General features: G+C 40.5%; 1 protein-coding gene and 1 long non-coding RNA gene across 6 annotated transcripts in view; one reads left to right on the top strand and one right to left on the bottom strand.

Moving 5' to 3' along the window:
* ppp1r1b (protein phosphatase 1, regulatory (inhibitor) subunit 1B) overlaps positions 1–24,576 on the top strand; it is a 31,577-nt gene extending 7,001 nt beyond the window's left edge. The window contains exons 1-5 of one of the 5 annotated variants that reach the window (XM_026164342.2): positions 2,944–3,373; positions 18,886–18,969; positions 20,007–20,082; positions 21,266–21,403; positions 23,913–24,451. In XM_026164342.2, the coding sequence (XP_026020127.1) occupies positions 3,260–3,373; positions 18,886–18,969; positions 20,007–20,082; positions 21,266–21,403; positions 23,913–24,076 (576 nt within the window). In that variant the 5' untranslated portion in view covers positions 2,944–3,259 and the 3' untranslated portion in view covers positions 24,077–24,451. Of the gene's footprint in view, positions 1–2,943; positions 3,374–18,885; positions 18,976–20,006; positions 20,083–21,265; positions 21,404–23,912 lie in introns of those variants that run through there. The other 4 variants (XM_026164341.2, XM_026164343.2, XM_080300169.1 and 1 more) reach the window with 4 other exon arrangements.
* LOC145428237 (uncharacterized) lies at positions 12,336–14,261 on the bottom strand. Its single transcript, XR_013908476.1, has 2 exons — positions 14,059–14,261; positions 12,336–12,756 (listed from the first exon to the last, which is right to left on the bottom strand). It is a non-coding gene; the product is annotated as an uncharacterized LOC145428237 (long non-coding RNA).
* Positions 24,577–24,955: the final 379 nt, after the last annotated feature.

Raw genomic sequence — 24,955 nt, 5'->3', positions numbered from 1 at the left:
GAGTCAGCTTGGCAGATTTAATTCCTGTGAAGTGGGCAGCATGCTGGAATTTGCATCTGATTACAGCATTGATATAGTTTCTTCTCTCAAACCTGCCTCCCAACAGAACCCTGCAAAGAAACCTGTTACAGAGTTTCAGTAGGATTTAAAAATAGGCCACAAAATGGTCTGCACTGATATGTATTTATATTCAAATACCTAAGGAATGTATTTAGTTTAGTCCAGATCCCGAATGCACCATCAGTATGAGAAGAGGGAAATGAGTGGTTTATTGAGTGATGCATGAACTCCATCTTTTGATACTTTGATATGTTTGTAGTATAAGCAAAAAGGGAGAATGACCTTAAACTTGTCACTTGTATTTTCTGTCTCTGTTTGATTAGGTTCAAATTATAAATGAGGCGTTAAATTACAGTGTTAGGTTTAGGTGCCGGTACCACTTCATTATGCTTGGGGGAAGCTTATAGTTTGACTATAAGTTGCTTCTAGTTTGAGGAAACAAAGTTGGAAACAAATTCCTTACATATGCTGTCCCAAAGGAATAGTGTGAAAAGCAGATGTGATGTTTTTCCTCTTTTTTTTCTTTCTTTACTAGCTTTAGCTTGATGGTATTTTTAGCTGTACGCAGCAGCGGCAGTTCCCCTTTCTTTTTAAATTGGGCAAAATTGCTCAGAACTATAAACAGTGTGGGAAATTAGTCTTACAAAACAACAGAAAACAAACAAACCTCTGAACGTGATCATCAGCCTCAAGTGTAGCTTACAACACAGACTCACGACTCTTTGGATTATTGAAGTAAAAGTCATAATCCTACTTAGGTAATGGTGAAGAATTTTTAGTGGAGAAATGGATTAAGCTGCAAATTAAAACCTGAGTTCAGTAGATTACATGGATATTTGTTTGAAGTAAGATGCACCATTGGTCATGTCCATGCTGTCATCCAGTGCAAGTAGGCATTGGGTGGGACTCTTACACTAGAAGTAGGAGGACATATTTTAAGAGGGCCTTGTGCTATCTCATGCCCCATCATTGACAGACATTTGGTACTCAGTTACAGTAGCTGGACTTCTTTAAAGGTTGTGCCTCTTTTACCTATCTTTTAACTCTTTTTAGCAGTGTAGCATGAGAAAAAGGAGGATGTAAATGAAGTGAAACAAAACATTTAAAACGACTTCACTTGTAGGTTTTCAGGCACTGCACAAAAGAGAGGCCTCTTTGTCTTGCTGTTACTAATGGTACTGATCTGACAGAGGCTAATTAGAGCTTTCCTGTAATGGCCGTATTATAGTTCTGAGGAATGCCTGCAAAGCATTCCTTCATATTTGTACAGAGACCAAGTTGAGTCCCAAATCTGTGTCTTATTTGCTATGACGAGAACAAAGGCACTGAAGTGCACCTGTATTTATTACATTTGGTCAAATGTGCCTTTCAAGCTCTAGTAAACCTCCCTGATATATAAAGTATGCTTCATGTCACTCTGCAATGGGGCTATCTTTTAAGCATAAAGAAAAATCTCTGTTTGATCATTGCCTCATTGTCAATTTGAACTACTCAATCTCTGGATTCATTAAAAGTTGGAATCTGTACCTTGTAGTAAACTAGACATTTACACAGACCCTTTTACACAGTCTTTATAAAATAAATAAATAAATACAATTGTGCAATCCCCCTGAACACACTACAAGTTATGCAACCACTCTGGAACAAAATCAAATAGCAGTGCATTACTGAAATTTCTTCAGAAGCACTCAGCAACATCTGAGACAATCTGTATGTACTCTATTTTTTCATAAACCTCAAATCGCGACCTTTTGGGACTTCATGTAGCAGATGAAGATAATAATCCACTAATGAGTTGCATCTTGCAGGCATGTGGAGGTGGTGCTTTGCTTTGAACAGAAGTGGCTTTGTAGCAGGGTCCAACACTCAGGCAAACCCTTGAAAATGCAATATGCATTCTGGCAAGTTCATTTTGTTCTTACCAGCAGGATAAACACTCAGTTTACTCTTTTTCTTTCAGACTCTGTAGATGCAGTCCCCAAGTGCCATATATACCTTGACCTTCTTTGTTATGGCCACAAAGTCCCTCCAGCCCCTTGTGCACTTCCTATTCCTCCTCCACTATCACCAACACTATAGCTGACTCCTTCATTCCAGCCTATGCCAAAGCCCAACTCTGTCCTGAGGCCAAATCCACTCCTCTCCACTGTCCAAATCCCTCTGCCATGTGAGTGAAATAACAGCAAGGCCCTGAAAATAACACTGACGCTGTCCTCTTTTCCCTGTATGTCACCACAATGTCTTCCCCCTCTCTCATTCTCACTTGTATCTTCTCCATGTTTGTCATCTAAAGATCACTATGTCCCATTCACTCTAAATCATACAAGCCAAGGTTGTGATAAGTTTTATCTTATTTGGCATACATTTACTTGTTTTTTTCACTGAGATCCAATCAAGCTTTTGACAGAAGGACATCCTGAGTATTTCTCTCTGACAATCGTGGTACTTTCCCTGACTGCTATCAGTCATATGGTCATAGCATTACATACAACACCGCCTGTAAATCCAGTAATGTCGGTGGCATCGGCTTAGCAGCAGGATCCCTCTGTACATTCCTCCTGCATACGGCACGTATCACTCTCCTCTTGTTTATCTCTCCTTGCACTCCCTGCCACCCTCATCTCCCATCATAAATCTCTCACATATAGAGGCCAAAAGAGGCTCAGCTGATGTGATGAGATTACTATTTTTTTCTGATTACAAATCAACTTCAGCTTAAATAGGTAGAAAAAAGCGTTGCCCACCCTCCACCCCTTGTCACGTCTTCTTTTCCCTCCTCCCCATTTACTGTGACTCCTCCCTCTCCCTGAATATCTCCACCTTCTTTTGGTCACTGGCCCCTCCCCTCCACTCTCTATCCACCCACTTCGCTCCCTCACAGCCAGATCTAAGGACATGCCTCATTCACTCCTGCTGCACAGGTTTAAAGGGACTGCAAACAGGGAAAGAGTGAAACCCAGAGAGGTGTAGGGGGATTTTAGCAGCTGCAGGAGAGCAAAAGAGGTGAAAAAAAGTCTTTTCACTTTTTCTAAGAGAGGTAGAAATAGAGAGAGATTGTGAAGGAGTGAAGCAAGAGAAAGAAGAAAAGTCTTCAGGACTGGGACTACCCAGGAGTGGGAGGTTCCTCTTGGAGGTTATAGAGATTTCCAGCTGCTTCCTCTCCTCTCTGCTGGGAGTCAGACCTCCAGGATCCAGAGCCATGGAGCCCTCTGTGTCACCCGAGGTCGAGGGGGAGCCCAAGGAGAGGAAGAAGATCCAGTTTGCTGTGCCAGCCAATGCACCCACCAACCTGGATCCACGGCAAGTGGAGATGGTGAGCAGGCGCTGGTCAGGTTACTGTATGGCCCATAAGGACAAGTTCTGTTTGTGTTTCTGAATATTCACTATTGGAGTTTAACAGATGAATTTCTCTTTGGTAGTTTCCCATCCAAATACCATTCCCTCATACAAATACAGAGGCCACATTGTTTGTTGGATTCTGTACATGCAATGGCAAAATTTCTCTCTTCACAGCATCTTCTCTCTGCAAGTTTTCTCTTTGCTTTGTGTCACTTTGACAGCTTTGCAATAGAAAGATAAATTTGATTGCTGTGTTAGACACTGTTGAGAAATTTTGATGACATTTCCCTCTCTTCGTTTTGGTTTCCTCTTGAGATTAGTGCCTTGTTGCTGCCTCATGTCATCCTGACCTGTTTAAAACTGTGACATTGATACAAAAGTCATTATCTTCTGTTTCACGCCAGCTTTGCTCCTTCTGTGACATTTTGTTTGTAAAAAACATATTTTAGTCCTTGGCTGTTTGGCACCTTCTCTGACCTTTGAGATAAGCTTTTGCTAGTAATATCCTTTAGTCCTCTTTTACCACAGCGCTATCTTATCACCGACTCAGCAATGCCTGCATTTTTCTGTGGAAGTTTTTATGCTCATTTTTCATGGGACAACTGAGATCTCTCCTTTTGGCGCTAATGTCGGTGGCTCTTATTTTAGATCTGGGATAAGTGGGCCAAAGTAGAAACTGTTTAGTATCTTAGAATGATCGAGGACAGCGACTCATTTCTCATGAGGGCTTGATGAGAGAAAGGTTGGGAGGACAAGTGTGAGATGTTCTATATGAAGGAAGGGAAAGAGACAAAGATACAAAGCCTGATCTTTACCTGTCTGGGGTCAGCTCCCATAGTGTCTGCCCCTGTTTCACTGCTTGCAAAATAGAGGCTTTTAATAAAGAACAGTGATCTCTGATAACACTTTGTCATTACCCTGGCTGATTGCACTTAACTTTCACGAGTTTATTTGGAGATTGTGCTGAATTTCCTCCATGTTTTTTGTCTTATCTCATGTTCTCATGTATCTCTGCTACAGGATACATTTTTAAAATGGAAAATTTTCACAGCACTTCATAAGACTTTTACTTAAAAATAAATATAAACACGTGCTGTCCTCCTTCCCCTCTAATTCTCTTTCTCCCTTATGCCCTGCCACCATGCTATGATCCTTATCACCTCTTCCAAGAAACCACAGGATACCAATCTGGCATATGTGGGCTACGCCCTCATTTAAAAAAAAAAAAATCCTTATTTTATTGCTCAATATTCAAAGTACAATCACGTATTTTTAGGGTTATTTGCTGGCTTTATTCTCCCAGCCAGACCCTGGGCTTCACCTTCAAATAGGGAATGTGGGTTGAAACTTCTACGTCATATTAATACTACCACATCTTTTCAGTCAAGCTTCCATGTCAGGCTTCTAATTTATTTCCCCCTTCTAATTTGGTCTTTGTCTGTACTAGTTGGAGATTTGTTCTCACTAGTTCAGGATTTTGGTGTACTAGTTAAACAAAAACTCTTTAGTTACCTTTTCAGCAAGCACAAGCTGTATATAGAGGATGGACGTAGCTTCTGGGTATGAAAAGCCAGTAGTTAAGTGGCTTAAAGTTTATGGTCTAAATCTCTAGCTTGAAGTCTTATTTAATACAGCATGATGATCATTTTGTAAATTATGGCTGTATTTGGCGATAAATAGATAATAAACAGCATATGTTTTACGTCATGGCTACTTCATGAAAAGGTTGCTACCATTAGAGCCTGCAGTGTGTCAGTTTCTCAGTCAAGTATACTGTTCACTCAACAAAGCTGTTATTCAAAAGCTAAGAGGAAAGTTTGCTAAATACTCAGTTTGCAGTTTCAAAACAGACCTCAAAAACCAATGAGCAATGCCATAGTGGTTATGTCCTTCTTTCATAAACAGCTTACGTTAGCTCCAAGAGTCCATCTGTTACTAGTGATGCCCAGGTGGGCTGAATTTGTAACTCTTAAACTAAGTAATAGTTAACTAGTGATCTGCAAATTTTCTAACATGTTAATCTAATTATTATTATTAGAACTACTTAAGTACCAAGATTTTCAGCATTATGCCATTTGTGCATCAGCAACATAAAACCTTTTTGATGCTTTAGTGCCACTGATATGGATTCTGTTTCAAACAAGTTGGTTAGAAGTGCTGCTAGCTGACTTGTACATTTTTTGTAAATGACAAATTAGTGCAATGAAATCTTGAACCAGTTCTGGCAAGGCCAAAGAGCGGACTAGTGGGTAGAAAGTGTTGTGTGATGTGGAATAAATTCTCAAATGGCTTTCCCCATACAACCATTTCAGAGGCATAGAATTAGAAAGCCTGGGGTCGGTGGTTTTATTTACTGTGCATGCAAATGGATGGATGCTGATAGTTAGAACAAGGAAGTAAATGAGCTGGTGGGGAGTATGAGAAACAGAGAGGGCATTCAGGAGAGAATGCGTGTTTATGTGTGTTTAAAAGCAGATAGCATCTACCAGTGGTGGATGGGATTCTCCAGGGACATGTGGGTGGGCAGGGGTAACAGTTAACGACACTCGTTTAATTCCCTTCCCCTCCCATAACAATTACTGTCGCCCACTAGTCCGACTTTGCTAATGAGTTGCAATACTATTCTTTGGAACTTGTTACACAACCGGTAACATCTTACTGTTTGTTGCAATGGCATTTAAACCCCAAAACCACTATTGACTGAACTGCCTTGTTACTATGGTGACAAGCTGTCCAACTATGTCATTGAAAGCACCCCCACAGTTGGCATCTAAAAGGTCAACTTTAATGGATAGTTCTGTATATGTGATAGGTTGTTTACATAGGTAGAATTTCATTTTTTGGAGGTAAATGTGTGTGAATGCTCTTTGGTGACGGTTCCAAGCCTCCCACGCATGGAAATGTTACACATTTTGGGAGAATATAGCAGGTTTTGGAAATCCTTTAAAGGTGTAAGATGATTTTTTTTGAACATTTCTCACCTGCTTGTTTACTCCAGAGGAATGTTTTTGCATCTGCAAGAGCCATTATAAATAGAAGTCAAATAACACTAACATAAAAACGTCCCTAGTTGACCCAGTTTCCATGCAGATTGTCTTGGTTTTATTTTGTCACATTTTCAGACACTAATTAGTTGTTTCTTCTTCAGTATGTTGAAGGTTCATGAAATTTTGTTTGTGGCACTGCACTGAAAAATTATTTTATTGATATAAACGTTTAACCTGTATTTTTCAGATCACTCAGATAAATTAAGTCATTTCTATGTGTCATCCAGACTTTCTAATTCCACCCCTTCCATCTTTAACCTCCTGACATTGATACTCAGTGCTGGTGCTACCATCACCAGTTCTGCTTTGGTATCTTTTTGGAACTACCCTATTGCATCCATTGGAGTGTGACTGTGGGAATGCTAGGATAAAACCTTTTAAGCATAGGAAAAGGTGCTTTTATTAATGCGTGTGTGTGAAAGGGTGAGAAAGAGTGCTATATAAGAACCAGTCCATTTTACTGTTGGACTGATTTGAGAATCAAACATTGTGTTCTGCAGAAGTTGGGAAGAAAATCCTGGGGGGCAGAATCTTTGAATCTACATGTGTTGGATTTTAATGTGATTGAATACCATAAAAATATATTTGTGTATTGAGGACACATTAAAAGCATAAGCACAGTCTTAGGTTTGAATCTAGACTGCGTGGTGTTTGCATGTTCTCCTCTTGTTTGTGTGTGTTATCTCTAGGTACTCCACCTTCCTCCCACATTTCAATCTAAATACATCTGCAGGCTGCTTCTGCAAATGATTACTTAATTTCTCATGGTAGCTCCTCACTTTAGCCCCAGCAGTTTTGTGGTGTTGCGCTGGTACCAGCTTTTGGGGCCAGTCTTTTTTTTAATGTTAATCAACGGATCTCAATCTGTTCTAGATTACGTACCAGCACCACATCGGAGAACAGGCACGATCTCCTTTATATGCTCTAAAAATACACAACTTTTAAAAGTCATTATTTTAGAATATTCTTCACATTAAGCGGTCAGGATTGACCCTGAAACATAACAGAGAGAGCACATGGCTGTGTTTACCATCACTAATGCCACTCCACAAAGGCACCAATCCTCCGTGCTTTGTAAATGATGTAAGGTAATGTGCATAATGGACAGAGATTAACGTCATGGCACAGCATCACTGATTCCCTTCAAGTCTGCCTCTCTGCCGCCTCAACAAGCAGATACATATCTCTGTGCTCTCCTCTTTCTTCACTCAGCCTGGTCCTGTTAGCTCATGCTGACCAGTTGAAGTGACAACATGAAAGGGAATAACAAAGGCCTGGAAAGGGCATTTGGCGAAAGGCTTCTAACAGTAATCCAGTCCATATTAATCTATATTAAACGTCAAGGGTGTTATTGAGGGCATGATTTTCACTCACAGTTCCCTGATGATGATCTTCATACAATTCCTCATCCTCCCTAGCAAAGCCAACACCTATCGGCCCTCCAGTCCTCCCCTCATTCTTCCCAGTCCACTCTCTGGGTTAAACATCAAACAGTGACCTTTGGTGCAGTGAGTGTTTGCTGTCTAGGGGACTGTCAACATGCGCTCCCAGAAAGAACATCTTGCTGGATGCCACAAAGCATGCTGGGACTGGACAAGAGGGTGCAGTGATCTTTCCCTGCATGTGGAAAGCCAGGAATGCCACTGTGTTGGTTTTACTCACTCTTCCCAGTGACGCAGGCTGGTTCCTCTCCAGGCTGCCTGCCCGAAGCAATTTAATGATATTTGTGGTGGCAAAAAACAAATTGGTTAAGAAATTATTTTGAAAAGAAAAAAGAAAGATGAATTGCTTTGCTGAAACCACACATTATAATTGCAGTGTGGACACAATCAATGGGCTTCTGTCTACTGGGGGTTACGTATGTATGTGTTCCTCCCTGTTTTTGACAGTTGGGGCATTTTGAGTAGTTAATGACTCTGGAGGCCAACATATTATTCATGGCCTCTATCTGTTTATAGCAGTTTTGTCCAAATTTTTATTTAATTATTTATGCTTTTTCTGCTTTTTTTTTTCTCCAAACAAAAACATAAAAAAGCAAAACAGTACAGCTTCTGTGTAAGAAAGCCATTACTGTGTTATTCTGAAAATCATGCTCTCTTAATGATGATATAACCCAAACAATTTATCACCTCCTCTTGGCTCCTGTGCTGTAGACCTGTGTAATGTGCAAACACTTAAAAAGTGTAAATATTGACTATGGGTAGAGTGATTTGCCACCTGATTACACAGTACATAGTGAGTTCAAAATATGCCATAATGCCCTCGGCAGCTCATGCATGTAAAACTCATAATGGAAGTTGCATGCTTGTAGTATTGCGGCACACTCCCTTAGACTTTCAACATTTTGGTCGATAAATCCCCCACTGTCTGCCAGTGCCATGTTCCAATCCAGTCACTAATTTTTTGCTTCAGGGATCATCTTTAATCAAACAGTGTCGGGCTGTGGCCAGGGAGTGAAAAGATACAGACTAGTGCATTCCCCTAATGTGCATTCGTGCATTTCCAAAAACATATATCCAAATTCTTGTCTAGCTGTAGCAGAGAAATCACAATGCACTGTGCAAGGATGTCTTTTAACCCTGCCCAGTACAGCAAAACAGTGGCCACATTTGTGATGAAAATTGAGGGATAGGATTAGAAGGGCAACAGTCGGGCAGCAGCAGGGACAGAAATCGAGGGTGGGGGATAAGAGATAGACAGGATCTGTGGGATGATCAGCGGTTGTCAGGATCTGAACCCTGCACTGCACCTTTTAGCTGGCTTTCCACCCCTCCTGATTTTGCTTTCAGGGTCAGTTGCTTTGTAGCTGGAGTCCCAGGACAGTCACACTGATATAAGCATATTCAGGGGACCACTGAAGCATGAATCAAAACAAATAGGATTGGTACCAATCCCTGTTTCATCAACACAGAGAAGACATAGCATTTTGTTATTGCTGCTCTATGAGTTGTAATCTCCGATTTTCAGGGCAGTAACTGAGACATTTTATTTCCCAGCATTTATCTCCCTGCAACCTAATAAGCTTTGTACATGTTCAAGCTCTCAGTTATCTTCGGTGCATTTAGAAGGAAACCCCTAAAGCTAAAAGAAAGGATATGCAGAAAGATGACAGGAGATAGTCTGCTGGAAATGGAAACTAATATTTTGTAATGTCTCTTTTGTAACATGCTGTTCTGTGTAGATAGAGTTCAATTCCGGTAAATGGGTTACTTTAAGGAAGTAAATATTTAGAGCAAGCTTCTGCACATTTTTGTGGTATAATACAATAGGTTTTCTTTGAGAAACATAGATTATAGAAAATTATTTGAAGTAGCACTGTAGAGCTCCTCCAGATGCCACCTGGTTGTAGTTTTCAAGCTGTCATAGTACGATAAAAGCAAAAAGAAACAACAAAATAAATGGGGCACATGGGTAAGGAAATGCTGTTATATTTCACAGTAATATCATTTTTACTGAGATTATAGTAGGAATAGGAATAATAAAATAGGATTGTTGGTAACCTTTTCAGTAACTTCTATGTCATTTATCACGGGTGGTTACACGTGACTTTGCAGATGAGTAACTATAGCTGCTCTGCCCTCCATTTGTGCCAGCCTATTGGGCTGTCAGCTACATACTATGACACATCTGAATATGAGTGCATGAACAAAAGTGGAATTTTCCTGTGATTGTAGGCTGTTGGCAATGTTACTTTCTCTATGAAAGCTTTGATTGGCACCTTCCCAGTTGTGGGTTGTGGCCTGGCAGGGGGCTTCCTGACACTCATCAGCCAGTGGCGCAGTATTTGTACTGTGATGGTAAACCAGCAGTCTCTGGAACAACAAGCCAGCCGTTATCAGCAGCTAATTACATAAATGCTGGGGGGCACTGTGAGAGAGAGAAGAAAGAGTGGGGCGAGTGGATGGTTGTCTGAGTATGATGTAATTCTGCCAGTGGGTGCAGGGTAATTACATTTTCTATTTGAGGGTCATTGGAGAACCCCTCCAGATGCTATCTGCTGCCCATCTGTTTATCCAGTTAGCCGGTGGTGGGGCCAAAGGTCATTGCAAAAGTGTTATGTGAATGCTGAGAAGCAATATGCAGCAGCCTCTCTGACTTATGGGAATTCACCGATCTGACAGAGCTGCAGCTGGGGTTGAAATTTGCGTAGCCTTGTCCTTGACCCCCCTTGAAACAGCTGGAAACTCAACAAGCGGGTGTTTCTCAGTGCAACCTTTTTAAAGCCCGCCAGCATTATCTGCTAGTAATTTTAAATAGTAAATCTTAATAAATAAGAATTAAAGAAAAAAGACAGAAAGGAAGAAATCCAGTGTAAATATCCTCACAGACAAAACGTTATGCACAGTTCTTGCATAAAGAATAACATAGATAAAAAAAAATCACACATTAAATCTTTATGGCAGAAATGATAAAATAGTCAAAAAAACACATGCACACATACCCACACACACGCGTGCACACACACACACACACACACACACACACACACACACACACACACACACACACACACACACACACACACAAAAGGGATCATTTTTCACCTTACTGTATTATTGACTTCAAATTGCCAGACTGCACTTAGAGCACCACATGGGGTTCTTCCATTTGTTTTTAAGAGGCTATCTCCAGGGGCATGACTGAGAGAAAAGGGCAACATCATGGCTTTGTTTAAATTAGTTGCCCTTCAGACTTTATATTCAGCTGAACATCAAATATGACCAAGAGAAAGGGAAGCTAATATTTTTACAGATACATTTAAGGTTGTATGATAGGGTCGTGTAAAAACTTGCTAAAGATAATAAAAAGTCATTCGTCATGTCGAATGACCAGCGGATAAACTCTCAGGTTGGTAATAAATGTATTACATGTATAAGAACAAGCGTCATGTTAACAAAAGATAGCCGTACAGTAACTGTTATGCTTATTGTAGCTGTTAGCTAAAAACGGTAATTTAGCGTAGTTTGCCCTGAATTCAGCTTTGACAAACAAATATGATCGACTGTTTCTAGTAGAATTCCAAAGTTGTCATCTTGTACCCTCTCAGAGTACCCCCTCTGTATGCTTGCAGAGACCCCTACAGTAGGGAAACATGCAAAACGGTGTCCAAACCTTTGTATTTTAGCTTTATTTATGTCTTACACAGCATCCAACTCTTTAGCTAACTTAATAACTTTAGCTAAAGTGAATAGTTAGTCTAATTCATTAGTGCAGCATTACTGGATCACCTCTGTTTGAAGTGATATAATGTGATATACAACTATCACTGTGTTTAACTACCATAATAATTCTTAGGGTACTGAGTGCATGCTTAATTAATAAATTTTTTTTAAACACACTGCTCCATTACTGTTTGACAGGCTGAAGTTGTCGGGTCACCTCCTAAATCGACCATCTTTTACAGGTGTTTTGTGCCAGAAATGGAGTGTCCACTGAAGACTCAAGATACTGAATCTCTACGCCTTGCCATTGATCCCTCTTGTGCCTTCATCTAGACAAGAGACATTAACTTAACCACTCTCATATGCTCTGTACCTACATCACCTTCCCTGACAGTCGTAGCTTGGCTCATCTGAGGGTGAAATTATAAGAATGTGTTATTTTGCAAAGTGCTCTCAAGGGTTCCTAAATAAAATATGGCGTTGAGGTCATTTCTTTTGAATTAATCCCTTCTTCTGAAATATAAGAACCTCTGCTGGTTTTAATGGCACTTTGGATTTCTTTACTTTCTGTTCCACTCCCAACCCCAAATAGATGCTGACAAGCTGCCACAGTAACATGGAAGAGGGAAAGACGTTGGAAAGGACTACTACAAATAAACCCAATGCCTAACAATGAAAAGTGTAAAATGAGAACAATAATAATAATAAAGATAAAAGATGAAGTAACAAGTTTTTAGTTTTTGTTTATTCCAAATGATCATCCAGATGTCTGTGACATGTGATGACAAACACCATAATGGAAGGCCTTAGTCATCACATGCTTAAACTCATCATATATTTTTGCATATGCTGAACAGGCAGTCAGACATGCTGTAACTGTGGGGTAGAAAACAGCATGAACACCATACGGCAGGGGTCTCAAACTCCAGTCCTCGAGGGCATGGAAAAGTTGCATGACACTTTGACCGTTGAGGACTGGAGTTTGAGACCCCTGTCATATGGAATATGACAGGTGTGGTTGAACTGCATGAAGACTCTGAAGTTTCTCTTCTCTTCTGGCAGGACAGGAATGTGGCCTTGTCCTGTGAGCCACTGTAAGGATGTACTTAGAGTAGAACTGGACTGTCACCGGCCTCAGGCTCTTCACCCTTTTTAAAGACAAAGTAGTCATTTAGATAAAATATTAGATATTGTTTACCTGTAAATGCACAAAGTAAATTTAGAAATGTTATTATTGTCAAGAGTGAACAAGCACTGATAGTGTAATCTACAGCTGTGGCCAAACGTTTAGAGAATGAGAAGTGTTGTTTGCTTATTTACAAAGTTTGCTGTTTCAGTGATAGTTGTATATCATATTATATCACTTCAAACAGAGGTGATCCAGTAATGCTGCACTAATGAATTAGACTAACTATTCACTTTAGCTAAAGTTATTAAGTTAGCTAAAGAGTTGGGATGCTGTGTTATGCTGGGCTTACACGGTGCGATTTTTGGCCCATTTTGAGCCGATTTTTGAGTCGTGCGACCGTTTTGGCGATCGGCCCGATTTTGGCCTTCATCGTGCGTCGTGCATCGTGTAGTATACGTGGGGTAACGAGAAGCGATTAACACCTCACGACCAGCTCCCGATCATCAATCGCTTGGTCGTGAGGGTGTCACCGCAGCTTCTCACACTGCGCACGCGCAAACACAAATGTCAGCGAAAAAGACGGCGCAGCACGGCAGTGCAGCGTGTGATCTGGACACAAGCGATGGAGGCACAACTTGTAGAACTATGGCAAGCTCACCCGAACCTTTTCGATGTGGCCTAACAAAATTATCACGACCACAACAACCGTGAAAATAGTTGGATCTACACTGCTGCTCAATCACAGCTGCCTGATCAATGTTTTTCATTAGAAATTTAGCAAAGTTGATGGTGGTGGTGTGTCTGTGTGAGTGAAAGACAGAGAGGGAGAGCGAGCAACAGAATTTCTCTTATAACCTTCATTTTATGGACGCACAGTGTGAGCACTCGGGTCGCATCAGAGCATCGGGCGTATAGTGTGAGACCCTGCATCGTAACCTACGAACTTCTAACCCCTGCGAGTCAATCGTACAGTTTGAGCAGGAGCTGAATCGTGCGACTGAAAAAAATCGCACAGTGTCTGCCCAGCATAAGACATAAATAAAGCTAAAATACAAAGGTTTGGGCACCGTTTTGCATGTTTCCCTACTGTAGGGGTCTCTGCAAGCATACAGAGGGGGTACTCTGAGAGGGTCCAAGATGACAACTTTGGAATTCTACTAGAAACAGTCGATCATATTTGTTTGTCAAAGCTGAATTCAGGGCAAACTACGCTAAATTACCGTTTTTAGCTAACAGCTACAATAAGCATAACAGTTACTGTACGGCTATCTTTTGTTAACATGACGCTTGTTCTTATACATGTAATACATTTATTACCAACCTGAGAGTTTATCCGCTGGTCATTCGACATGACGAATGACTTCTGAAGTCTTAATTCAGCTCAAGATGCTGTAGATTCCCGTCGGTAACACTTTCGGTCCGCTAGTAAAACGTAGTTCTATTAATCTGCGCTTGAACCGGAACCGGATGTAAGTTCCAAAAAACTGAATTTTGGAACTGAAATTGAATTGTAGAACTGAAACTGAATGGTGAGAAGTGAAACTGAAATTATTCGAGAGCTGAATTTTTAAAGGATAAAATGCAGTTTCAAAGCAAATCAATTCATTTTCAAAATATAAAATTCAATTTCAATTTAGTGATGATCATTTTCAAACCATAAATTCAATTTCAAATTAGACTAATTCAAATTCAGTTTTCAAAAGCATTTATTCAAGTTACAATTCAGATTCAATCTGAGCAATTCAAATTCAAATTGAACTTATTCAAATTCAGTTTCTGATGGCACAGATTTCTGCCCATATTGGGGCCAGATCTGCACAGCAGACTCCTCTCGGGATACCCGACTATTAGCACTGGTGCAGAGTTTTAGAACCTTTCGGTTTCATCCCACAGGGACTCCTGTGATCTAGTTTATGCTGTCCTACTGAAACTGCTTTTTATAGACCCAGCCACAAGAGCACCAGCTTAGAGGATGGTCTTTGGGGAGCAGACCCATATCAGCCCATCTGCATCCAGACTGCAATGGAGGAGAGTGCTGAGCTAACACACACATATTTGAACTCATTCAAAAACATGCAAAGTCAACACTTATCAGTGACTCAGTACTATATTGGCGTTACACCTGGGTACTATAGTGCTTTGTATCCTGTTAAACTTGGCAAGGTTATTTATATACACATGAAAAAAAATCTGTTGCACAGGTACACTTCATGTAAGAGCACAGCTTTAGCTGTAACCTCCTTATCTCCTCAATACTATGTGAGAAAAGTGCTTTTTTTTTTTAAAGAAAAGGTCACTTCAAAGAGGAAGTGGTTACGCTGTGTGCTAGCTCACGCACAGTCTATTCAGGTTTGCATAAACCAAATAAAATTATTTAAATTGTGAGAACATGGCTGTATGAGAAAGGGTAACTGCTGGGTGATAGTCTGACTTCATTCTCTTGACATTATCCTGAGTTCATATTTGAAAACAGCTTATAGAAACACCGGTACAAATAATTACGTTTAGCCTTCTGTTTGTATCTGCCACACAGTGCATTTGCAGGACATTAATCAAATTCAGCTTCAGATAAACTGAAACACCTTTATACGCTATGATCTATGAGCCAGTATTTTTATTGAGACAAAGCTCTTTGTGAAACCTAGTGGGGTGCTGCTGGCTCTTAGGGGAAGCCTGCAGGCATACACCTGTGGAGCTGCTGAAATGCCACTGCAGACGCCTGCTTAGAGTCCCTGAGTGAAAGTCCATTGCAGCTTGACTGATCTTGGTACAAAAACAATTGCTGCCAGTGGTGGAGTGTTGAGGAGATTGGGGGCAGGGGGTTTAGAAAAGCAGTGAAGGGAGGGGATAGAGGGATAAAGCGCTGGAGTAATCTCACATGCTTTGCCCTAGTGTTGCCATAAATGAGGAAGTCACATATGATATTATGTAACTCAGAGTGGAGTGGGTTTTAAGGTTGGAAAATTACTAGAGTCAATATGTATGCTTATGCATTGCCGGCATCACAAAACAACAGCAGGTCACCACCGCCACCACTGTCGGCATCACTTTGTGTACGTAAATGTGACAAATGTTTATAAACACTGTGATTTTTTTTCATTACATGCATTGCAAACTGTGCCTCATGCTATAGGAGGTCTTCTGTTGTGTCGTGACATTTCATGAGACCACCATGCTGAGTGTTTAGATGACGAGCCCTTGGATAACAACCATTTACACACACACACAAACACATGCATGCTGAGCACGAGAGCAGTTACTGGTAACTAGATCATCATATTATGCTTCACAGTGAAGTCACAGAGCAGTGAAGTTATCCCATTCAGTCATTTTATTGAGTGTGCATCAAGACATATCCTGTTTATCTCATCATTCCTACCTTAATCACCATTTGAGCAAATCTTTTCTTGAAGGAGCTGCCTCTTTCAGGGACAGTTATTGAGGTTAAAACTTTGGGGATCCTGATCTGGAGTTTAGAAAATATAATAATATAATACACCTTTCTCTTTGGCTTGGCCTTTCTCTTTTGTAAACATAAGCTCACATCACAGTAAAGAAACCAAAAAACAGGAGTGGGAACTAACAAAATATAACAAAGTAGTGGAAACATCCATTGCAGTCTCCCAAGATATTCTAATGGCTTACTTTAAATATGTCTTAAAAAACAGAAAATCTGAAAATATCCACTACTAATGATCTACTTTCCAATCCTTTTTTGTTGTTGGTATTTTTGTATAAAGATTGATATGGCAGTCAAAAATTAACAAGCTGCTAATTGAATAATCAAGTAATTACAGTTAATAACCAAGAATCTGTTTGCAGAACCATCCGTATACCTTCCTGCTGGCCCTCCAATCTCAGTATAATCTAATAAATATATCACACAAATACACAAGCATACCAATAATCTGCTGGACTTGAATACAGTCCTCGCTTACGTCCCCAGGACTCGGGCACAGGCTTGGTCATGTCAACATCTGGTATTTTCTCTCTGTCTCTTGTGGCTCTCGGTTTGAAGCACCTCAGGCTGCCCTGCAAGGCAGTTAGCAGGTGTCATGCAGGCAGAGCCAGCAGGGTTCTTATCAATGTGAAGCCCCAGGCCTCCACACCTAACCAGGGGAGACACAGGGAAAGCGGAGGTGGGGTCAAAGGATGCTCTGTGGATGTTTTCCTCTTACACATCTAATGACAAAAAAGGAAACGGTTGACAAACCAGCAAACAAAAACACACTAATATGAGTCTGGTTATGACAGACTGGTGTTGAAAAGGAGAGGCGAACAGTGGATGAAGTTAATGTCACTGTCAAGGAATGAAAATCAGGATGGATGTGGAAGTAAACAGGATAGAGGAAGCAACGGATCGAGCAAGGAGGAAATGAGAGGAGAATGAGAGAAAGACAGATAGTGTGAGAGATCCAGGGGAAGCAGGAAAGCCTGAAGTTGCGTGATGAGATTAAAATGTGTGTCTGGTGATATAAATAAGGGTGAAATCCATGCTTGATTACTCCATGTCTTTGAATTTGACAGAGGCAGATTTCCACCACGTGGGCCGTGGAAGCCTCTGCTTTGGCAACATGCGCCTCGTTGTGATGACGCACACGACAGAAGAGAAACAAACACAAACACAACTCTCCGTATGGAGCCAGACTACTTAACTATATTCCTGCGATGTTATGTGATATAGTAAACAGCAGCACATAGGTTCATGTCATGGGCAAGGTTGGCTTGCTCCACAGAGGACATCTTTCAGCACCTGATTTGCCTGACTAATACCACTGCTTTTACCTTTTTAAAATGTGTTTTATATATTTTTTAAACATTTTTCCATTTATTTTTTCCATTTTATTTTATGCATTTGGGAATTGTGTAGATTTGTAGAAAATGTGAGCCAAAGATCTGAGCTGTGCACGTACATTTTCTCTATAAAGGCCCCGACACGTTCTGCTTAGCAAGGGAAAAATACTCTGAAAAGTAATACTCCACCCCAAACGTATCTTTTGATTATCAAACAGTCACTTCCTGTTTGCTTCTTAAAGGTTTACAGTCTGTTCCAACATAGGAAACAGAGACTGTGAATGTGAGCTTCAGTGTAAATTTACTTCAGTCATTGCCAAGTTTTGTGCTGAAAAAGAGTAGGAAAACATGCACAGAAACAAGCCTGTCTAGGTGGAAATTAATCATTTCTTTTAAGACAAATCAAAAATTCTGGTTATTTTTCTGATTAAATCTTATTAAAAAAATAGTTTTAGAAGTTGTCCAATTATGTGCACCAGAATTCCAGGAGCTCAGTTTCAAATTGTCCATCGATATTTGCTTCATATATACTAACTGACTGACTGACCTAAATGCACTTTTGTCTCTGTATACATGCAGGGCCCTGTGTTTTGTGCACTGGGTCAATGAGCCACATTGAGCACTTCTGGTGAGTGAATTTCCACAGACAGGCCATGATACTGTGGAGCTGTAGGCACAGCTGTGCATTTGTTCCCAGGAACAGAGAGTTTGCTGTATACAGTGGCTCGTGCTGTAGAGGTGTAGCTCAGATCTGCACTTTGTCTGGCCCCGTTCTGCTTTTAGGCTGTCAGCTACCTGAATTAGGCCTCCAAGAAGCAGTCATTCGGAGTGGAAAAGGAGCGAGTGGATGGGAGTGTCTCGGCTGATTGCTGTGGTTCATTTAATCCCTTTTCTATGGACTCTCTGTTTGGGAGACTTCATATTTGCATGTTTGGTGCACACAGGTGCCAAAACATGTTTGTGTAAATGTGAGGAGAACATTCATTTCAAATAAAGCCTTTGTCAAAAGAATAATTTTCTTCTGTTTCACACCACAGAATTCTCTTTGTTTACTCTGTCTTTAAAATCTGAGGTTTCTAAATGATTCTTCTATTGCACCTGACTGTTGCGTGTGCTCTGACGTGACCAGTACTGAACACTGAAAGTCACTGTTGGCTGCTGACCTGTCAAATAAATCTGAGGTAGGACTAATGAAGTCCTTGAGGGCCCAGCAATGCCCTTCACCAGCATAAACTGTCAACATAGGGATCCGTGTGATTGATATGGCTTTGTGCTGAGCATTATTAATAATATAGTGTTAGTCAGTTTTGTTATTCATTTATTTATGGCTGCCATTTGTGTTGTTTGTTCACAGATCCGACGCCGGAGGCCAACACCCGCCACACTGTTCAGAGTAGCCGACCAGTCATCTCCTGAGGATGATCAGTCCACCCATCAGGTAAAGGTGAAGACAAAACACTTTTTTATATAAGTGTCTTTGTGCTCTCATCCATCCTCCTACATTAGATTTCAATCCTATTAACCACGTAACTACTTTACCTACAACATATAATTTACTTCATGCCATTATTTCACTGTCTAACAACATAATAATCCATTTTCCTTAATGACTCCACACACATTGAATCCTGTGTGTTGAGTTTGTGTTTAGCCACAGTTCAAACTCACCTTGAAATTTTAAAACTATTTGAGCACCAAGGTTAAAAAATATCTTGTTTACCTGATGTTGGTGAGATGAGGCTGAAAGCTTGAGTAAAATTCAGTGTAAGCAGGTTTGACGATAACACTTTTCACATTCTAGTGAAGATCCTGAAGATTAAGCATGGCACGAAGAGTTAAGAGAACTTGGGAAAACCAGCATGTAGTAGCATGTAGTGCTGACATTACTGAGTTGCAGACTGGACATCCAACAATTATACTGCATGCCTAGCCAATGTAAGATAATATAAGCAGGCACAATCATGACAAAACATGACACCTTGGGTTTAGAGATGTTAATGCTTGCATCAAAAACTGCAGTGTGTAAATAGCTGTTTGAAAATGCCATCCTTTATATTCTTAATGTTTTGGAACAAGGCTATTTTAAATTTGCATGCTTTTCCCCCGTTTTCCTCATGGTTATGTTTCTTCTAATGAAGAGGAACAATTTGTCATTGCTCTCCAGTGTGTACCTACAAACTTCAAATCAGCTTCTGGCGTGTTTGGAAGCCAAAATTCCCCCAAAACAACTTGAATAACTAAGGAGAGGCCTCCAGAGTTACCACAAGAACTAAAAAAAGATTGCATCAGTCATGTAGGAGATATTTTGCATGCATGTTATGACTTTAGATCCCAATGAGGAAGTTGGTGTTTTAACTGAAATTTCAAATTATGTAATAAAATAAATATAGTGAATAAAACTTCCGAGGTGCCGATGCTTTGAGGACAGACTGACGAAGAATGTCATGATTAGTGGCTCGCTCTTTCTCTTCACAGTGGGTTGTAGGAGAGAATGGAGTCCTCAAACCAAAACGAGTTAATCCAAATGTGTATCAGCCGCCATCACTCAAAGGTTGGTACAAGCATTTGTGTTACAGGTGGTGGTTGTGTGTGTTGTGATTCATCCTTGTGTTTAAATCCTTTCTTTGTTTTACCGTGCTTCCCTGCAAGCATTTCTTACTTGCGTTCTAACGCCTTATAAAGGTGCATGTGACAGATGGGTGGATATGCAATAAAGGGGTTTCTTTTTTTTTCACTGCATGCGCGTGTGTGATATGCATAGTTGTGTTTCTGTTTGCTTCTGCCCTTATATTACACTCAGCAGCAGGGTCCATATATCTGTGTGTGACCAAAAGAGAAAGGGAGAAAGGGAGAGATTAGAGTGTGACAGCTGTAAGACACTGAGTGAGAGTCTAGGAAAGTCTGGATCATCCAGGATTACAGTCAGTTGTGTATACAGCTGTGGCGCACACGAACACACACATATAGGTGTGATTAAAATGCATACATGAACACAGACGTGCATTTTTCTATTGTGTCTTTGTTGCATGTGGTCAATAAGGAAGGTAAGTTTGTCGGTGGGGTTTCTTTTACTTTGGATTTGTGGGTGTGCGCTGCCACATGTCGAGTGATGATATAATGAGCCAGGAAGCCTTGTTCTGCATCTCAAATCTGCCCTTTATCAGCTCAGACGCAGAGTGAAAGAGAGAACTAACTCTATTATTTCTAGTTGCATAACCTATCTCAAGCTAAAAACTGACCTGCCTTAGTGCTGCTGCCGCACTGTGTAAGTGAGGGTGTGAAAAAATGATAGAGAGAGAAGCCAAGGTGACCTAGAGGAAGCGAGAGAGTGGCTGAGATAATATCACTAAAGAGAGTGAACGGAGAGAGAGAAGAGGATGAGTCAGTATTGCCAAAAGATAGCGCTGGGGAGGGTGGGCAGTCGAGTAGGGTGCAAATAAACAGATGGGAAAACAGGGTGAGAGGAGAGCTAGAAAACAACAGCGGAAGCTCTACTGTAAAAATCAGTGCGGGATACCGTTTTGTAGCTGCCTGCCTGCCTGTCTGCCTGTCTGTCAGTGCATGTGTATAACTGGCCTTCTGCCTGCCTGGCATGCATTCAAAAACCCCTGTGAGGCTTGACAAAAACTGACAGAGTTGAAGTGTGGTGAAACCAAAACAACATATCCCTCTATCCCTGTGTCTGTGTCCATGTGTTTGTGTGGCTGTCCCTGTGTGTGTCTACCTGTGTGTAGCTGTGCAGAAGATGGCTGAAGCGCATATGCAGAAACTAGGTGTCTACCCTCCCTTGGAAGACCCTTGTGAAGGGGAGGAGGATGAGGACTACTTGAAGGGAGAGGAGGGAGAGGATGCAGCTCCCACCAAAGCTGCTGGTGAGAGGGAGGCTCTCTTTCAACTGTCAGGGAGCACAGTAACAACACTGTTACAGCGATGTTTGTTTCTCAAAGCCAAAATACACTTTGAGGGACTTAAAGCTGTTAATTTTATGGGTCTTGTTTGGTTGGGTCATTGGATTTTTTACTAGGATAAATGGTTTAGTGTCATGCAGTAATCGATTGGTTGCATTCTGATATCACCAGTTAAATTAGCAGCTAGTTGGTAATTATTTCAAAGTGACTGGAGAAAAAATTGTGCTCAAAAAAACTTGAAAAACTGGAAAAGTTTGCACATTAAGATTTAAAATCACAATCTCATATGAGAAGCTTATACACTGAAAATCACAAAATATCACTTTTTAACTAGTCCAAAGGTGTATTTTTCCTTCTAGTTTGTATGTATAGCCAAGTTGTTCCCATTTCTGTACATTTTCCCTAATGATGTTTTTCAGTTATTTGCAATTTCAAGATGAAATTTTCTCATACAGGACACCGTTGTAGCTTTTCGCTCCCTAATAGGAGTTCTCCCCTTTGGAGGTGGTTGTTGATCCTTTATTGATCACATGAGCCATCACATGACTTCTTCACCTAGCTTCCACAAACAGATTTAGATGACCGTATAAGGAAATCATCTCAGCACAGATTTAGGGTACACCTGTTTAATTACTCGTTGACAGACAAACCCATAGCAGCAAACCAATACATTTAGCCATGTCGACATGGTCAAGATGACCAGCTGAAGTTCAAAGTTTATTTTGGTCACTTTAAATGTGACATGGTTGTTGTTCTGAGTGAAGCTGCTCCGAGTATTTAGGAAATTCCTGGGATTTTCTCCACACAGCCATCTGTGGGGTTTACAGAGAATGGTGTGGAAAAGAAAAAAATAAGCGAGCAACAGTTCTCTCTGTGAAAACACGTTGTTGATGCCAGAGGTTAGAGGAGAATGCCCAGACTGCATTCTCTCTTGATTTCTGCTGCAACATATGGATAGTAAGTTTGAGAATTTGGCATAAACAACATGAAACTATGGCCCCATCTGACCTCTGGCCTCAGATTGTTGATGGTGATGTAATGATGTGGAGATTTTCTTAGCACACTTTGGGGCCCTTAGTACCAACTAAGCCTCATTTAAACACCACAGCCTAGTTAAGTATTGTTGCTGACCATTTCCATTATGACCACATTGTACTGCATCAAGCAGGATAACACACCATATCACAAAGCTTAAATTATCTTAAGCTGTTTTCTAACTGTGTAATGCTTTCATGTCCATATGAAGTCTTTGAGGAATGTTTGTAGCACCTTGTTGAACATATGCCATGAACAGTTAATGCAATTCTGAAGGTAAAAGCAGGTACAACTGTGTAATAGCAAGGTATAACTAACAAAGTGTCTAGTGAGGGACTATTATATGCAGTTTAAGATAACTGAAAGAAAAATCAGGCACAAACAAAAGAAAAATAGCAAACCACAGTAAGATTACATTTTTGTGCTTCTTAGTAAACAATTGCTCTGCGGTTTTCAGCATCTGGAAGCCCCTTGTGTGCTGAGCAGCTGGTACAGCTCTTGTGCTACATTATCCCTCCATCTCTTAACCCAAATGTATTGGAAGTCTTGATGTGTCACCAACACCTATCCCAGTGCAAGAGGCCAGCCAGGATGTGCATCTGTGCAAATTTTAATCTCTGCCAAAAGAAAAACAAACAAATCTACATATCTCTTTGATTTAAACTTTTTTATATATGTGCATTTTCTTATTTTGCATAATAATCAGATTTATGTGCGCTGTGTGTTTGGTTTTATGATGCCAAATTATAGGTTTATAATCCCCATAAAGTCACACGAGAGCAGTGGCATTTCATTCAGAATTATTGCTCTGTCGGCCCAGATGACAGACTCTCTCGGTAAATCCCTTTGTGGAAGCCTGCTGAAACACAAAGTACCCAAACAGGATGCTAAAATATACTGATTGGGCTTTTTTGATGACAATTCATCTGTTCTTTCAGTCAAGCGACACAGTTCGGACTCGGCCTATCCTATAACAAACAGAAGACAAACCAAGGAACTCAAGTTATTTCATCAGGTAGCTGTTCATCATTTTCAGGAATGAACACAATCTCCTTTTCAGTGCGTCTGAAATACTAAGTGAGTTTGCAGTTTAGAAAAGACATAGAATAAGAATAAAGAAATAAAGTGAAACTATAAAGCTTCTTTTTAAAATGTTCTCACTACTAAATTAATTAACCAAGAGCACAAAACAGTGCAAAAGTCATGGGGTTTCAGATACCTGAAGCAGGAAATTGCTTAAAAAGCTTTAGCTCTAGAGTCAGTACTTGTGTCCTTCTGCCCAGCAGGCATCTCTTTTACCAGAATTTACTTTACCATTCCTTATTAAATTTGTGACACAATGGTATGGTATTGTAATGGTATTTACAGTTAGACATAAGCAAAGGTAGTTGTGATTTTTTTTTACTGCTGGTTTTGATACCAGTCTTTGCCTCCTCAGATCGCCAAGAGACAGCTGCCACTGAGCAGTCAGACAAGTTTTCCAGCGTGAGAGAGACGGCCAAGCAGATACAACCAGCACAGGAGGAAGATGAGGAGGAAGAAGACATGAAGGGGGACAAAACTGAAGCCATGACAGAGGAGAACAGTTGTGGGAGTAACTGAGAGAGAAAGATAGCGCGGGGAGAACGTTTGAAGGGAAGATGTGGGGAGACTCATGGTGGTTAAAATCTGAAGAACTCAGAAAAATCAAGAAATGGGTTGTGTGTCTTTTTAAATGTGTGTAGTCTGAATACACAGATGAGATGACAGCTGTCAGTAAACTGAGCGATGGATACTTTCGTGACCTTAAACATGTGAGAAAAGGTTCTTGTAATACTTCACCTCGAAAGGGTGGTTTTGAAAACGAGGACGAAGAGGGAGTTTTTGTATTAGTCAGCCTTTATGAGCAGGTGAGGAGTGATTTACTGACAGAGCAGACTACAGTTGCTACTTTGGCCCTGGTGTCCTTTTGTTTATAATGACAGTGGAAGGGCCAAGGTCAGCGTGACCAAAAACCCTGCAAGACCAGACCTTCAAAGAAGGCTAAAATGGCCACAAGGAATACAAAGTTGACATTATCTTTCTCGGGTACATTTGATTAAAAAAAAACAAACAAAAACAAACTGTCCTGTATTACCCTTTGTAAAAACACTTGAAGGTCTTTAAATGTGTGCGGTACGTGTTCCATTTTACTTTGAAACCACAGCCTACATCGTTTGTTTTTTGATTTACAGCACCCTCAGTGTTTAGTTCTTTGTGTGTGCTGCCATCTTGTGGTAAAAAATACAAATGACAGGTTAAAGTGCTACTGCGGCTACTTAAAGTTAAAATCCATAATTCAAATTCTGTTTTGATGCGATTTATGTTCTGCATTTTCAACAACAGCCTTTTAATTTTGCTGTATCTGAGCTTCGTGTTGCCAAATCTTTGATCTTATTGATTATATCTTTAGCCTCTTGGAAGCTTGAATGGCGGTTGTTGCCAGTGTTATTTGTCACTGAC

This window comes from Astatotilapia calliptera, chromosome 4 (genome assembly GCF_964374335.1).
Source record: "Astatotilapia calliptera chromosome 4, fAstCal68.1, whole genome shotgun sequence".
Classification (NCBI taxonomy): Eukaryota; Metazoa; Chordata; class Actinopteri; order Cichliformes; family Cichlidae; genus Astatotilapia; species Astatotilapia calliptera.
Note: the sequence above shows the minus strand (reverse complement) of the source record. Positions and strands in the feature narration are given on the sequence as shown.